Source organism: Equus przewalskii, chromosome 4 (genome assembly GCF_037783145.1).
Source record: "Equus przewalskii isolate Varuska chromosome 4, EquPr2, whole genome shotgun sequence".
NCBI lineage: Eukaryota > Metazoa > Chordata > Mammalia > Perissodactyla > Equidae > Equus > Equus przewalskii.
Window position 1 is genome coordinate 8,975,811 of NC_091834.1, and position 17,100 is coordinate 8,992,910.

The 17,100-nt window shown below is 41.0% G+C and overlaps 1 protein-coding gene, 1 long non-coding RNA gene and 1 gene segment (V, D, J or C); 1 reads left to right on the plus strand and 2 right to left on the minus strand.

The window, feature by feature from the left end:
• Positions 1-8,400, plus strand: part of LOC139082756 (uncharacterized) — a 178,916-nt gene extending 170,516 nt beyond the window's left edge. Inside the window, exon 2 of the long non-coding RNA XR_011538961.1 lies at positions 7,919-8,400. This is a non-coding gene — a long non-coding RNA (uncharacterized lncRNA). The remainder of the gene's footprint in view (positions 1-7,918) is intronic.
• Positions 1-17,100, minus strand: part of LOC103545034 (platelet binding protein GspB-like) — a 476,815-nt gene that overhangs the window by 240,151 nt on the left and 219,564 nt on the right. The window lies entirely within an intron of this gene.
• Positions 15,124-17,100, minus strand: part of LOC103562134 (T-cell receptor gamma chain C region C10.5-like) — a 39,490-nt gene continuing 37,513 nt past the window's right edge. Inside the window, 1 exon segment of the C gene segment in view lies at positions 15,124-15,722. Within this exon segment, the coding sequence occupies positions 15,586-15,722 (137 nt within the window).

Here is a 17,100-nt window from a genome sequence, read left to right on the forward strand (position 1 = left end):
CCTCCCTCCTTTCTAGTGTGCGCACCTTTTACTGAGTGAACCTGTCATCTCAAATTTAACAAGTCCATCCAGAACACCCAGGACATGCCCAGGCTCTTTCACAACATTGATCTCATGTTTATAACCAGTGAAGATAATGAAAGTTTTTGAGGCCACACTAGTATTCTCAGTCAACAAATGATGACTGTTGGGTTCCCTGGACATTCCTCACAAAGGTTTCCTTACAGAACTGAGGAAGCCCAAGATTTATCAGGTTTGGGGGTGCTTCCTTTTAAAGAACATGAAAAGACACCATCAAGTGTCCATTTGTAAGACGAGAAGTACTTCAGAGAATGAAAGAAAGGTGTACTATAAAGGGATTGTAAGAATTTGGTTTGAAGACAAAAAGAATTCATTGAGTGTGATTTGTCTTAGGGATGCATGCTAAGTCAGGAAATAGGAAGAATTGAGAAGGAAGTGTATTATTGGCATTGGTGTTGGTGGTGCTGTGGTTTACAAAGCGGGATGCATAAGATACTTCATTGATTTGTGGGAGGAAAGTGTTAGAACTACACTTTGTATTTGTTTTTATCAAATATTTTAAAATTGTTTGTTTTTGTGTATGTTTTGTAATATGCATAATACATTTCTACCATATTTCTTGTGACTTATTACTTGACAAGTAAATACATGTACTTATATGTACTTATATTGAGTGTTTATTCATGCATAAAATAAAGCCAACAAAATTTTGAAACATAAAAAAGCAAGAAAATTTGCTTACCAAAAAGCAAGCATTATTATAAAGCTATACTAATTAGAATACTTTGTTCCTGGCACAGGAATAGACAAAACAGGGATTTGGCCCCATTTGTAAAGGTGAAGTTCTGCATACTCAGCGACTCCACCTGTAGCTGTTTCCTTAGAGAAACTGGCTTGTGTAAGTGGACACATACAGTGAAAGGGAGAGAGAGAGAGCAGGAAGGGCTGTGTGAGCCTCTGGAAGCTTAGTTATCACAGGGGTGCTGATGAAGAACAGTGGGAGTAATGATGGATTAGTCAATAATTTGGGGGAGAAATTGGATCTCCACAGTCAGATTCCTACCTTACCCCCATACACGAAAATTCAATTCAAAGCGGATCAAAGAAATAAATGTGCAGAACAAAGCCTAACACTATGAGAAAAATATATATGAAAATGTTAATGCTTCAAGGTAAGGAATAAACTTTTATAAGGCTGCAAAATAGTTAAAATACATGGTCCCTGGTACAGTAGAGCAAGTTAAAGTTGGTTTATTTAGTGGACAATTCTTCTTGCCTGAGGTCACAGCAGTGGGAAGGAACTGGAGTTTCCACTTGTGGTTCTGGTGGAACTATGGAGAAATGTGATGACCTGTTAGAGCAGCAGCATCCAGGGTGCCATAAGAGGGGAGGGCTTTGTGTGTTGGGAGAAAGCCCATGAGCACCTTTCTAGAAAGCATTCTTGTATCAGGCTGAGAACCAGGTGATCTCAGAGGGAGACAGGTCACCCTATCTGTTACTGCTGGGACGGCAGTTCTTAAAAATCTATTTGAATAAGAATCAGTGTGGAGTTCATTGAAAAATACACATTCAGTTTTCATCCTAAAATTCTGATTTGTTTTGTTAGATGTTATCCAGAACCCATGCTTTTATTCAAACCTACCAAGTGTTTCTGATGCAGGTGGTCCATGGACCACAGTTTGAGAAACAGCATTCTAGGAGCTTAAACCCTAAGGTAGAGTCAAGGTTAAGAGATCTGGCAGAAGGTTGGAGGATCCAGTACACAAGAGATCATGCACATGTGAATCTGGCACTTCTGTACTTCAGGATTAATTTCATATCCTCAAACTTGGTCAATATGGCAGCCACAACAGTTTCCTAAAGGACTTCTCAATTCAAATATATACTATTCATCGTGTGATTCTTTGCCCGAAGTGTCCCTTAATTTTAATAATTGAGAAAAAATAATCTCCTAAGACTCATTCCAGTTCAGGACTTGGCTATGTCAATGTTGGTGGAGGGGTGGAAACGAGCTTTGACTTTACCTGTCTGAGACAGAACAGTTTTGGTTGAGGCTGAACTTCAAAAGAAGCTGTTAGCAGAATATGATGCTTGGCATCTCTACAACAATCACTTTATTCCTAGACTTTCAGTGTATCAACAGCGCCATGGTTCGCTATGTTGAGGGAAATATCAATTTGTCCAAAAGATAAATCGGATACCAGCTTGGGGTCTTCGTGAAGTCCAAAGTCTTCATTCCATCATTTCTCATTCTCCTGAGGAAGGCAGGAGCTCCTTTCCCAGCCATTTTCTCTGGGAAATGATTGGAAAAGTGATTTGGTACCACTAGCCTTCCCAGATTGCTCTCCTAAATGTCTCCCCGAACAAGTAAAACTCTAGGTGACCTTGTCTGTACCTGGAAGCAGATTGAATGTTCTGCACAGACTTCTAGGAGAGTAGAAAGATTATGCAGTCTGCCAGACTGCTTGCCTACCTCCTGGAGGGGGTCTGGGGTCTTCGAGAATGTGCTATCACTCATTGGGGGAGGAAGGAGGTCAATGGGATGTGAGGTTGGGGATTGGGCTTTGACTTCAGGGTCTCTCTTTGTTCAGAGCGCAGTGAAGTCAGGAAGGAAGGGAGGCAGGGGCTGGTCCATCCTGTGTGACAAGGTTGCTCTTGGCAGCCACAAGCAAAATTTTCAGTGCAGGATAGGGGAGGTCTGAATCACTGTGCCTCTCCCAGACAGCACAGTAATACACACCAGAATCACTTTCTTCTAGATTTTCAAGTGAAAATTTACAGGTCCTCCCTGTGCCTCCATAAGCATGGTATTTCCCTGAAGTGATTCTGGATTCTACCACAACATTTGAGCTGAAGACCTGATAGTAGAGAAGTCGTCGTGGGGCCATCCCCTCCTGGTATTGGTACCAGTGGATGTAGTTACTGGTATGTTCAATATCACAAGTGATTACAGCAGACAACCCAGCTTGTCTGGTGAGTGACATCTGTTTCCCTTCCAAGTTGGAAGATACCTGAGTGGCTGCAATGGGAACAACAAAAAGTAACAAGGAAGCGGTAATAAGAATTCCTTACTATGGCCTCCTGTTGCCAAAAAAAGAGAAAAATCCCAGAAGCAGGTAGTCAGCACACTTACCAGGAGCCAGGAAAGCTAGAAGGAGGGCGAGAGCCCACAGCATGCCTTCCTCCTCGGGCCTTAGAAGGAAAGGACAGATGATACTCCAGTCCTGCTCGAAAGACAGGGAGCCCAGGACACAAGGAAGGAGTCAGTGCCGGGCTCTGGACAGCTGTCACAGGCGGGCAGAGACTGAGGGGCTCTCCTAGAAGACCACCCAGCTGATGACCCAGAGGGGGTGGGGCTGGGGGAGGCCTGGGGAGGAGCCCTGCCTCTCTGCTCAGCCCATTTCCTGAGAGCCTCCTGGGGCAGGCTGAGAGCAGGCCCTCTGCAGAAGAGGAGAAGCCAGGACCCCTGAGAGCCCAGAGCAGAGGGAGGGACAGCCTGAGCCGATGGAGGGGGCAGGAGAGTTATTGATAGATGAGATCATCAGAATCTTAAGAAGTTTTACCTGTTCAGGTAACTTAAGCAGTAACTAATGGAGCCTGGATTCAAACCCAATTCTAACAAATTCCAAAACCCATGTCACCATCCATTCACTATATATAAATTCAGTAGTCATATATATAGAATTTCTTTTTAAACTAAAAAGTCTAAGTCACATGAAGAAAATTTCAGAGGCATTGCAGTAACTCAAGAATAACTCTCACATGCCAGTAAGAGCAGAAGTTATTCTTGAAGTTCATTTATTCAATTAACGTTGATGGACCTCAAAAGGTAGTAGAAATTTCTTCTAGCACTTTTGAGTTGAGTTGATCACCTTTTGTAAAAGTTAATTTTTTTAAGTCATGCCAGAAATAACTTATCCATGAAATGATAAATTATTGAATGTCGAACATTGCACATATTTATTCCTTCCTTGCAAGCATAAAGCAGGTGTTACTGATCCACATTTTGCAGATGAAACAGAGTTTTAGGCTGGTTAAGCAACTTAACTCATGGTTGCCTAGCTAATAAAGAACACACCAAGACTTTGAACTAAGTCGGCCATTCTCCTGGGCCTCTGCCCCAAGTAACCTGCTTGGCTGTTTGTGATTCAGGGATTAATTTCTGTTCTCATTGGGCCTTTGCATTTGAATACCAAATGTGATGTTATATTTCCTCTTTGTTTTCAATTCCCTGCTTAGAAAGTATAGTATTTTGATTGCTTTTAGTTATTTAGACTACCTTCTAGCACCCGCTCCTGGCTATTTTGAATTAATTTTTGTGTATGGAGGAAGTAAGGAACTAGATTCGTTCTTCCGAGGCAGCGCCATTTGTTGAAAAGACTGTCTTTTCCTTCTTGAATTAACTCAGCACGTTTCTCAAAAACCTATTGAGCATAACTACAGGGATTTATTGCCGGACTCTGCACTTCCCTCTGTTAACCTGTGTGCTCTCCTTGCCCCAGGACCACACGGGCCTGATGACTGTGATTTTATTTTTATGTGACTTTAAAATCAGGTTCTGTAAGTCCTTGCTTGAAAGGCCTGCCCCGCCATCCCCCAAGACCTCGCTTTTCTGAGTAATAAAACTTGTCAGACCCTCTGGGTGTGTGGCATCATCAGCCTCAACATGGAAATTAGATTTGCGGGGCTCGGCTAGCCCCACCGCTCTTGCAGGGTGTCCATAACAGTCCTCCAACTTTGTTCTTTATAAAAATTATTTTGGCTATTCTAGGTCTTTTGTGGTTTCATGTAAATTTTAGGACGAGCTTGTTAATTTTTGCCGCAAAAACCTCCTGCACGAATTAATAGATCAATTGGGGAAGAATCGCCATGATGACATCACTGAATCTTCTAATCCTTGAACATGGACTCTCTCTGCATTTATTTAGATGTTCTTTAATTTTCTTTGTATCATTTTATACTGTTCAACATACAACTTTTGTTCTTCTTTTGTTAAATTAATTCTTAAGTATTTTATTCTTTTTGGCCCTATTGTGAATATAATTGTTGTTTTACTTTCATTTTCAAAATTTTCCTTGCTAGTATATAGAAATACAATTGACATTTGACTTTTTCCTTTTCAATCTACTGGATATCTTTAATTTTGTTTTTCCATTGTTTCACTGTCTAGAACCTCCAATACAGTGTTGAATAGAAGTGGCAAGAGCAGACGTCCTTGTCTTGTTCCTGGTGTTTGGGGAAAAGCATTCAGTCTTTCAACATGAAGTGTGATGGTAGCTGTGGGTTTTTACAGATGCCCTTTATCAGGTTGAGGAATTTGCATTTTATTGCTAGTGTTGGAGAGTTTTTATCGTGAATAGCCATTGGATTTTTCAAATGCTTTGTATGCACCTGTTGAGATGATCATGTGTTTTTGTCCTATAGTCAGTTAATATGATGTGTGATTTTAACTGATTTTTGGATGTTAAATCAACTGTTTATGTATAGGATAAATCCCATTTGTTCTTGGTTATAATCCATTATGTATGTTTCTGGATTCAATTTGCTAATATTTTCTTGAGGATTTTTATACCCATGCTCATGATTTTTGTATCGATCTGTCTGTGGATTTCTTATAATGTCTTTGATTTTGATATCCATGTAACGCTGGCTTCATAGAAAACATTGGGAAGTGCTCCCAACTCCTGTGTCTTCTGAATGAATCCTTTTCATGAAGGATGAATATTATTCCTTCTTTAAATGTTTGATAGATTCTCCAAGGAAACCATCTGGGCCAGGGATTTTCTCTATGGGAAGATTTTCAATTACTAATTTATTTACTTATTATTTATAGATCAATTCAGATCTTTTTTTTCTTCTTGAGTCCAATTTCTTAATTTGTGTCTTTCTAGGAATTCATCCATTTCTTCTAAATTATCTAGTTTCTTGACATAAATCATTTATACTATTCCCTTATAATCCTTTTAAATTTCTGTAGGGTTGGTGGTGATGTTCCCCTTTTTTTCCTTGACTCAGTAATTTTTATCTTCTCTAATTTCTTCTTGGTAATTCTAGCTTGAGGTTTGTCAAATTTGTTGATATTTTCAAAAACCTGACTTGTTTTTATTGATTTTTATCTCTTCTTTTCTGTTTTCCATTTCAATTATTTCCGTTCCTATCTTTATTATTCCCTTTATTCTACCTGTGCTGGGTTTAGCTTGCTTTTCTTTCCATTGTTGATTTGGATCTTTTTTGCTTTTTTGATACAGACATTTAAAGCCTTAGATTTCTACTAAGGCACTGCTTTAGTGACATCTTATAAATTTTGAAGTATTGTATTGATTGTAGCAGTGGTCACTGGCAAGAGTCACAAGAATGACCTTGTGGCATCGCTCTCGGCATTAGGAAGCCCTCTTAGCTCTCTCAGTCACTGGGGACAGCAATTTTGAAAATACAGAGATAAAATTATTTGTACCAAAACTCAAAGTTATTAGCGGTTGAGAAACACATGCAAGCTTGTTAGCAAAGACGTGCAGGAGGAATAGCAGTGGATAGGAATTCTTGATCTGTATGAATAATTTTACAATTACATAGGTGAATACATTTTGACAGATTGTTGTGACTTATAGATCCTATTTTAAACACTTTCATCCTACAATAAATAAAGTAAAACTTTATCTTACATTAACAGCTTTGTTAAGCTAAATCTCTGAGGATTCAACATACGACTCTCTCATTTAAAATTTTATGGATATATGTTGTAATTTTGAAGAACTTGTTTCTCACTTTACTGGAATGCGATGCTTTTTCTCCTTCCCCTTCCCTACCATGTAGGATCTGAAGAAAAGCAGGACAGTGAAAAACTACTTTTAGAACTATGAGTGCTACTTTGTTAAAGTGAGTCCTTGAAAATGAAACTATAACAACAAAGTAGTTAAACATGGAGCATTTTCTTTGAGTAGATTCAAAGAAAATTCAAAGAATAAGAGTGTGAGTATATAACCAGATTTGTCATATTTACTTGAATTTATCATTCATATTTTGTTAATGTCACATTTCTTAACATTTTCTGCATAGGTATAAATTTGTGAAGTATTAAAAATGCTTCAGAGTCCCAAATTTCTAAATAATCAGCATGAGTTCATTATTATTGACTTAGTCAGAATGTCTCCATCTCAGACGTTGTTTATCCACAAACCCTAACTTAGTGAGCTGTGAGGGTCGCAGTCCTATGAGATGTGGTTATTGTCTCCATTTATACCTGAGGCGAGTGAGACTAGAGTGGGTGAGTAACTTGCCCAAGGTCACACAGCGAACAAGTGGCAGAGCCAGGACACAGGCCCACCCAGTGTGGCTCCAGGGTCCGCTCCAGCCCTGCACTGGGATGTCTCTCAAGTGCTCTGGAGCCTCAGAGATGCAGGATGTGATCGTCAGAGCAGCAGCTCGTGCTGGGCCTCAAGGTGGGCACGTGGGTGAACCCCTTCAGGTCATCACAGGAAACAGCTCATCCTCAGAGACACAAGCAAATGAACTGAAGTCAACTGTAGCAGCAGCGACTCTGCCTAATGGTTTCAGTCACAGAAGGGAGAGGTCGTGGATGGACTCGGAGTCGTGGAGAAGCAGAGGCGGCCGGAGTCGTGGTGGGTGGAGGCCCCGTGCCCGCAGCAGAAGCACCCGACACGCTGCGGCCCCTTCTTTCCGCAGCAGTGGTTGACGTGAGGCAACAGTGTGAGCGTGTGAACAGCAGACCCTCTCCTGAAACGCCTTAAATAGATTCTGTGTGGCCACAGCCAGGTCCTTCAAGTGTCTGTAGCACAGCTCTTCTTCAGGACACAGAGGTTGTTATGAATTCATAAGGCAATGTGGCATTTGACCTTTACACTACATCTCAAATGTTTTTGTGTTTTCTCTTTTCTAGTGTGAAGAACCCTCACTGAGAGTCACCAGAGGAAAAAATGGACAAGACGGGATCTCCCTATTGAAGGTTGAAATGCTGACATCCACTGCTGACTTCACTGAACGGCTAATAAAGGATTTATTTATTGGAATACCTCACAGACACTGTCCCACATCCTTATACATTTCGTAGCCTGCCTGTGGCTGGGAAGATAGTGGAATTATCCATCTTTTATTTGGTGAGACTGAATCTGATCTATTAATGAATAGTTGCAGAAAAGGCTTGTGCTGCATTCCTAATCGAATGACTTCTCAATATATTGGAATAACACTTTTTCAGTAAGCAAGGTATCTTTCTGAGTTGCAGAATGGACATTTTTTGTTTCTTGTCTCAGATTTCTTTTGTATTTCTTTTTTAACACCTGACATTTCCCTTGTGTTTTTTAACACATGCACATGTGCTTTTTGTACAATTTAAAAAGAATAAAGTCCAGCATATCAAAATCACTAGTTTTATTTTCCTTGTTTTGCATTATGTATTTGGCTGAAAGTGTTGGAATTGCAAAAAGGTGGAAGGAGGGATTTTGATACATATAAAAACTCACCAGATGTTTTGTGTTAATTTTATCATGAAATGCTATATTTCTCCCAGAAGTATGGTTCTGAAATATTCTGAGCACTCTTATTTTGAACCCATACTATGAAATCATTGCCATCATTTTCCCTTTGTGTTTAGCTAGTTTGAATTAAAATGCACTAAATCATATGGTGAGCTATTTTTTCAAACTTGAATATTTACCTCAGTGCTTCACAGGAAGGCAGCTTGGCTCTTAGTTTTCTTTCATTATCCACTGAGTCATTAAAAAAAAACTCAATTGTGTGTAGTGGGAATGGTGCTGGTTTGGGCGGAAAAGTGGCCATTTGTGCAAATCTAATCAACTCCACGTGTGCTTATTCTAAGAATGGCCAAATGACAGAAATGCCACTGGGAGTCTCTTAAGGAGACCGGGTCCTAATGAGAAAGAGCTTCTAATAGAGGAGAAAGGGATAAGGATCAGCTCCAGGGTCTGCCTTGTGACTAAAATCTCAGCAATGCAACAGTGTTACAACAGTGAGAATGTCCTGTCTCAGGAGTAGAGTCACATATACACCAAGAAAGTGGGTGCCCAGGCCCACAGGTGATGCCTAAGCTGGACATCAGCGTATTAATTTAACCTGAGAAAGAGCTCTCCTCCAGGCATGCTGGGCTCAAGCAGCAGATGCAGCCAATCCTCATAGGAAGTCAAAGCTCACCCAGAAGTTGGCTCTCAGAGCACAGACCAAGAAGAATGAAGTCTATGAATTGAATGTGCCGTGATGTCAGACTGAGAAAGCCTACAGCATTGATCTCAACAATAGAGCTCTACATTCCCTGGGATGGAGAGATTGAATTAGTGGCCTGGGAACCCACTCTCTCCCATGCTTGGGTGGGTGCGGGTGGGGACATTTGCTGTTTATGCTCACGTTGCTGAACAGACCTCCTCTAATTGAGCCCTATCACACTTTGATCTGATGTCAATGTCCTCTGTTAAGCCTTGTTCAGGCTTATTAGAGGGACTCATTAGAGGGACTTATATGATCCCTTATATGACATTCAATTACACAGTTGAACTCAGGGCTTCTGTATCTCTGTGTTCTTGTGAGGGAAAAGGCTCATCATTGTTGCCCACATCTACAGTCATTCTGCGCTACCGGGTTCAGGGACACAGATCTGTGTCACCTCATCTACACTGAGAAAATGAAACCAAAAGTTACCAGCCTCAGTAAGTCAAATACCATGGAAGAGCTCAGATACTTGGTGGACTGTTAGGATGAAGTTCGTGCTCCAAGGTGTCCTGTCTGCTCTTTCCTTCAGAACAGGGTCATGAGAGTGGACTGAGATGCAGCATCTAACAGCCCTGGGAGTAAGATTCTAGCCTCACACTGTAGCTAATTGGAGTAAACTCTGTGTATAAAAAGCAGGGCACCCCCTACCACAGCCCCAGCCTAAGAGTATGTTTGACTGCAATCACAAGTGTGTGTAGATGGATATTTTCCTCCCATTAGCCATGACCTTTTGAAAGTGAGCAAAGTTGGTTGTGGTTTAACTGTCCTTAATTTATCTTATGACACCCTATCCACTGCATGCACAACCCTAACCTGTAGGTGCCAGTTTAAGTTTGAGCATTTTCCACGAATCAACCACATTTGACAGAGCATGTGCATAAAAGAAAGCTGAGAAAGTAACACACCAGCAGCCACACTAGCCCCCTCCCGCCACCCAGGCTGTCACCTCCACCACCTGTGCTCTCCCTCTCTGTGCCGCCTCGTTCAGGGCAGCCCAGGCCCAGTGCAGGAGGAAGTTGCTCAGAAGTTGGAAGCCACAGGAGACGCTGCCTAGTAGTGCCTGGCAGTGACATCAGCTGCACAAAGCTTTCAGTGATTTGCAAGTTTCCCTTGTTTGCTTCTACTCTTTCCCAAAGTAGATATAGTTCCAGGTCTCTAAGGAGAGGGCCAGGGATTGGGCCTAGAGAATCTGATCAGATTCATGAGAATCAAGGAGTAGATCTAATTAAATTTAATCTTTCTTGTATCATGTGAGTCTTACTTTGTTTCCCAATGGGAACTTCTACTCGGCTTTCAAAAGAAGGTGTTTCACAGAAACTGAAGCTGATTGTAAAGAATCAATAACAATTTTTCCAAATTTTAATTGAGATGTTTCAATTTTAATATAAATAAGTTTTTGCTTTAAAAGTGTTTGCAGAGAAAACAGGAAAATATAGAATCTCTTATCACTTTTGCACCTTCCTACCATACATTGAACATGTTGTTTTATGAATATGCCTGTAGAAATGCAGAGACACATATAAATGAGTGTCATACATGTTGGTATTGTTACTTAATGGAAAAAATGGCCAAACGACATGAAAAATATTTCACAGAAAAAGAAATTTAGACTGCTGGTATAAGAAAAGATGCTTCTTGTCACTCATAGTAAGAGGAAAAAATTAAAACTGCAATGAGTCTATTTTTCACCTGTAGACTAGAAAGTCCTGAGGCACTCTCTTGGCATTCACTGACACTTCGATAGAAGTACAACACAATGCTCTCTTTACATCTTGGTTGATTTGGCAATACCTACCAAAATGACCAATGCACACATTCAAAATGATAGGAAATGCTGTTATAGTTCCAGCATTTCTTACAGTAGCAGAAGATTGAAAATGAGCCAATGGGCTATCATAGGGAACTGATTTAATAAAGTATTGTCCATTCACCAGTGAAATATCACGCAGCCATCTGTCCATCACTCTTCACTGACATCAAAAGAGCTCTAGAACTTTTAAGGGAAAAGACAAGTGCAGAATAATGTATATCATATACTACTTCTATGTAGGAAGAGAAGAAATGAGAATATGCATATGTATATCCATGTGTATATATGTTACATATACATTCATATTTCCATAAATAAAAACCAGAAGGATGTACAGAAACAAAAGTATTACCTATAAGAATTGGGAGAGGGAGAGACAGCGGTTGAAGCAAGATCTCTAGATGCATTTTTTAGAGTGTTTCGATTTTCTTTTAAATTTTTAAATTAATTAAGTAATTAATTATTTTTTTTGAGGAAGATTAGCCCTGAGCTAACATCTGCTGCCAATCCTCCTCTTTTTGCTGAGGAAGACCGGCCTTGAGCTAACATTCTTGCCCATCTTCTTCTATACGTGGGACGGCTACCACAGCATGGCTTGCCAAGCGGTGCCGTGTCTGCACCAAACCAGTGAACCCCAGGCCACCGAAGCAGAACGTGCGAACCTAACCACTGCACAAGTGGGTCGGCCCTTAGAGTGTTTTGATTTTTGAACTATGTTACGATATTTTCTAATAATTTGTATAGGGTCATGCTATACGTAATATTTTTTTGACACTTTGTGATTAATTTTACATTTCTTTAAACAATCTACATCTTTTGAAGATGCATAGTAGACAATACGACATCTTTTAGTTTATTTTTTAGTTTCTTATTGGGCATTATTGTAGGCATTTGGCTTAATTTGGAGCTGCTATAAATGGTGCCACACTGAGTGAACATCCTTGCACATAAATCTTAGTTCATACCTTTCGTTTCCTTAGGAAATCTATGGGAGGAATGGTGAGAACACTTTCCTGGCTGCAGCACATTTTCCCTTGTGTGATGGACTCTGTGACGGCTCCTCACTGCATGTGATCTGGGACAGCAGCGCTGGAGCTCAGGAGCTCTTTCAGTCACTTGCTGGCCTCCACCCCAATGCACATGAGAATTACTGACGGAGGTTTTTTTAAAAGTCCTCTGCATGGCCTTTGAGGAAGGCGGGGCCTCAGTGGTTTTTAAGGGCTCCCAGGAGGAGAGCCACTAGAATAATGGATAGAGAAGGAGGTCTTGAGTCAGGCAGACCTGGAGTCATGTGGACTCGGGCATTACTCCATGTTTAATCTCAGGCATATCTCTTAGCTTCTCTGGGACCTAGTCTTCTCATCAGTGAGATGAGCATGATACTCATGTGTGGTACAGTGAGAACATTAGACATAAAGCATGCCAACTGCCCAGCAGAATTCTCGATGCTCACTAAGTGGTAGGTACTTGCTTTATTCAAACAAAACAAAAGACAGCAAGCAAACAAAAAATAGAATAACAGAACATGACAGAGTCCATGAATTTACCCATATAAGATTTCACGGCTAATGAAAATGTTAAGTTTCTGGCCTGTGTGTGAATGGTGCATGTTTGTATAGCATCTCTCTTTATCTCTTGTTACTTACATTTTCAAATTTGCAGTTGTATGGAACCTTGAGTGATATGAAAGGGAACATCAAATATTACTCAATTGTGACCTGCTTGATTGACAGCAGCCTTCAAAAATTGAAGTCTTTGAAGAAAAATATTCCAAACAGTAGGGAGAAGTTGTAATGGGGAAATTTTCAGAATTGCTTCCTTGAGGTTTCCCTTTGTTACAGCTGAGAAGTGTATGGAGACTCTATAAAGATATTGAGACGCGAGTGTTTTTATGTGGAATTGTGTAAATCTTTGCCTAGTTTTCCATTGCACACCTGTGGATGCATCCTGTTGTTCTGGTATTCATTTTATCCAACACAGTGCCTGGACTTTAATCACAGAAGTCCTATGGGTGGGTGGAGGTCTGCGTATAAAAGTCTTCCCAGCATAGAAATTGTGTGGCCTGTTGACCGTGACCCTTGAATTGTAGGAACAACATAGGAGCAAGGAGGGGAAGTGTGGACAGGTTTACTTGGCAGTTCTCGTCACCAGCTCTTAGCCTAATAAAGAAGGAAATGTTCCTGCTTTAACTGTAACTCAAAGTTACCTATTTCTACTCTAGTAGCATCTAATGGAGAAGTTATGAGCAGCACTCCTGCAGCCGGGCTGCTTCGGTTCAAATCCCAGCTCTGTTTCTCAGCTGGCTAACTATGGGGACATTCTTTATCCCCTATCTGCCTGATTCCCCATCTATAAAACAGAGATAACTGTATATATCTCAAAGGTTTCTTGTGAGAGTTAAGTCAGTTAATGTGTACTTAGACCAGTACCAGTAAGCACCATACCAGCATTTGCTATTATTACTTCATTAGGATGTTAATAATTGAATTTGTAAATAGCACTAGAAACCTGAAATTATTTAATTTGAACACATTCTTCTAAAGCTGGGTAAATTTAAGCAATGTGACTTGGTCAAGAATAAGTGACACAGCTAGTTAGAGCCAGACATAGGTACTGAGGCTCTAACTATGGAGTGTGAGGTGTGAACTCTGGGCAAGTGTTTCTTCCAACACACCATGTGGTGTTCATACTGTTGTGGAAAATTACTGGACCAAAAAGGATGTATAACCAACCTCCAACCTCAGAAATTCACTTGCACCTACCAGAGGCTTCCACAGGTGATTGTGAGTTCCTCTGAGCCCATCCAGTCTAGGGGAGGAGGCGGGGTGTCAGAAGGGTACACCCAGAGAGCACCAGCAATGGGCCTGCTCTGTCCAAGACTCTCAGTCCATTTCATTAGCAGCCCCCAAAAAAGCAGTTGCAAATCTAGGACACACACTCACAGAATAAAGTAGGATTTCCTTAATGCTGACAACAAAGGTAGCAATTATTGTAATAACAGCATATAAACATGAGTAAAAAACAAAGATGTTCCCGCAAATCCCTAAAAAAATTCTCACTGACTCCTTGGAGGATGCTTTTTGTAAAGAAACAGTGCATGTTTTGTTTTGTTTTGTTTTTCCCAGTTGACAGTGGTTGAAGGGAAAGCCAACTGATAATAGGTATGAAATACTGGCTCTGAGTTCAGAGAGACCTGGCTTTAAATGACTATTACTTACAAAATAGTGACCTTGAGCAGAGAAATTAATTTCTCCAATATCTACACTGTGGATTATAATTGTACCTACTTCAGGGGGCTCTTTGAGGATTAACGAGATTTCCTGGTACACAGTAAAAATGCAGAGTCTCTATTCTGCCCACAGCTAACCTCTCTGTGGGGAAATAAGATTACAAATGACTATCAGTGTTTCTGTGTTGTGTAGTATCCTCTATTCAAAAGTAGAACTGCCAACAGTGGTTGGTAATGTTGTTGAGGACTGGCGAGTACGAGGCGTTATTAACTCACTTAATCCACACAACTCCAGGAGATGGGGCACATGCAGGAAATTATGGCACAGAGAGTTCAAATAGTTTGGCTGAGGTCACACAGATTCTCATACTAGACCAAGGATTCAAACCCAGACACTCTGGGTTCAGAGTGCAGGGGCTTAATCCCTCCACTGCGATGCCTCTTGGTGTGAGTGCAGGTCTCATGTGGTTATTGTGAGGAGCAGGAAACACGGTGCTTGTGAAACATTAGTGTAGAGCTGAGCACACACAGTGCAAGTCATGCTAGATGTTCTACTGACACCATGAGAATGTCCCAAACCAAATAAATGTGAATCTGATGGCCTTTGAAAGAGAAGTGACCTCGGTGCCTTCATTTGACTGTGGCTCCTCTTGGAGCCAGTGCCCCAAAGAAAGTGTCATGACCACCATCTAGGAAAGAATTGGAACTGTGGTATTGACCATCATCACACCCAATGCTGGATTTGATGGTTCAGGTGTCATGTTGCTTCTTACCCCAGACTTTCAGTTAGATTGCATCAAATTAAAGTAGACAGAGACAAATGTAGAGTTTTCCTTTTTTTTATTGTGCCCATTATGAAAAACGAAGTATAGAATTCAAGTGACAATGATGGTGACTTCTGCGTGTGTAAAATGGAAGGCTCCAAGGTGGTCATCTGGTTAAATGGCCCTAAGGGATGTGAGTAGAGTTGCATGTTGTCTGTACTCAGAAGGCATGGTCATTCAGTTTGCTGGAGGAGCTGATGGAGGTCATGGAGAGAGTGGTGCTAAAGGACGACCCCATGGCCCTGCCCCTGAGTAATGGCAGAGTTCATTGCTGTTATAGAAAAAAATTTCTATTTGCCCAGCGTTTTGAAAAACCATTACACAATAATGGCATAACAGCAAAGCACACTTTTGAACTGGAATAACCCAAACCCAGAGAGAAAGCCAAGGTAGATTCGCAGTAGACACTTCTAGGGACAATAAATGATGAACAAAAGTTGACTTCTTTGTCCCCCCATCTGTTATGAATTCTTTCCATTGCCAGAGACGGCTGTTCTCCTGCACAGACAGATGGTGATGATGACAAAGTAGACTGCGCTCACGAGGAGGAGCAGGAGGTAGCTGTAATAGGCCAAGGTGCTGGTGAGCTGCAGGGGGTCTAAGAGAAGTCAGATGATTAGTTTCGCCTGTTCTTTTGAAAGAGAGGTCATATTAATGGGAGGCTGGTGACAGTTATTTATTTCAAATGGCCTACCTTGTAGTCATACCCTGCACCACCAGAACCCAAAAGTAAACGTCTACCTACCAACATAACCACCACAGACAACAACAAGGCAACTGAGGAGCCACTCACCAGGTCATGTCAATCAACAACCTTTTCTAAATTCATTTAGAACATCATACAATTGTTTATATGTAATTAGTATTATATAAAGCAGAAGAGAGTGGTTAATCCAAATTCTCCAAAACTTTAGGAGATCATGGCTCACTCACCTGTCCTTCCTAAATGTCTCTCATTGTGGCATAGGATAATTGCACTTAATATCCTTCGAAGTTTGGCAAGAAATATATGACGTCAAGAAGTAAGTAATGACAATGGTGGTGAGCCAGACTGACTATTCAATGAACAAGGCCGAATCTCTTCCTGTGGAAATTCCCCTTTCACATGTTTTATCTTCAAGAATCAGAACGCCAGAATCATTAGCACTTGTTGTGGAAAGGGATCTCAGAGGAGATGTGCTCATAACTCCTTGCCCTTAGTCAGGTAAGGTGTTAGCTGAGGCCCAGAGCCCCCTTGATTTTGGAAATGGAGGAAAGATCAGCAGGGCTAGAGCACCAGCGACTGGTGATTCTAGTCACTTTCCTTGTACACATATAAGGAGAAAGGGCCCAAGACAAGGACTGTGCTGGCTAAATGAGAAACCCAATCCTAGATCTTCCACATAGGTGAACTTATCCCTTCAATAACTAAGCCAGTTGTAATTAATTCTGGTTGGCAGACAAGGAAAGTGTCGCTCAGAAAATGTAATTAATTTTCCTATATTGATGCAACTAACCATTAAAACAACTGGGGTTCAAGTCCAGCCTGTGAGACAGCAAAAGCCATGCCCTTACCCAACCCCCACCATGTGTCCATCACGTCTCAGGGCCTTGACTTGGGGGTTTATTGCTCTAGAACTATATCTTAGAGGAAGAAGAGAGAACTGAGTAAGTGTATGAACTCTTGATTCAAAGGGCCGTGTTGAAACCCCAGCTCCAGCTGCGTGGCATGGTGCCACAGACTCAATTAATTTTGGGTCTTTGCTTTCATCTGTGAAATGGGAAAAAAATTATTGTACCACTTCACAGGAGTATGATAAGCATTAAACAAGAAAATGCATGCCAAACCCACCATAATGCCTTCTGTAGAGGAAGATCTCAGTACATGTCACCTAATGTCATTAGCTACTTGCAAGGACCAAAGACTTAAAAAAAAAATCTTGAAGCACCCTGATATCACATATTCCTCATTTCTCAGAAATAAAAGCTGCACAAAT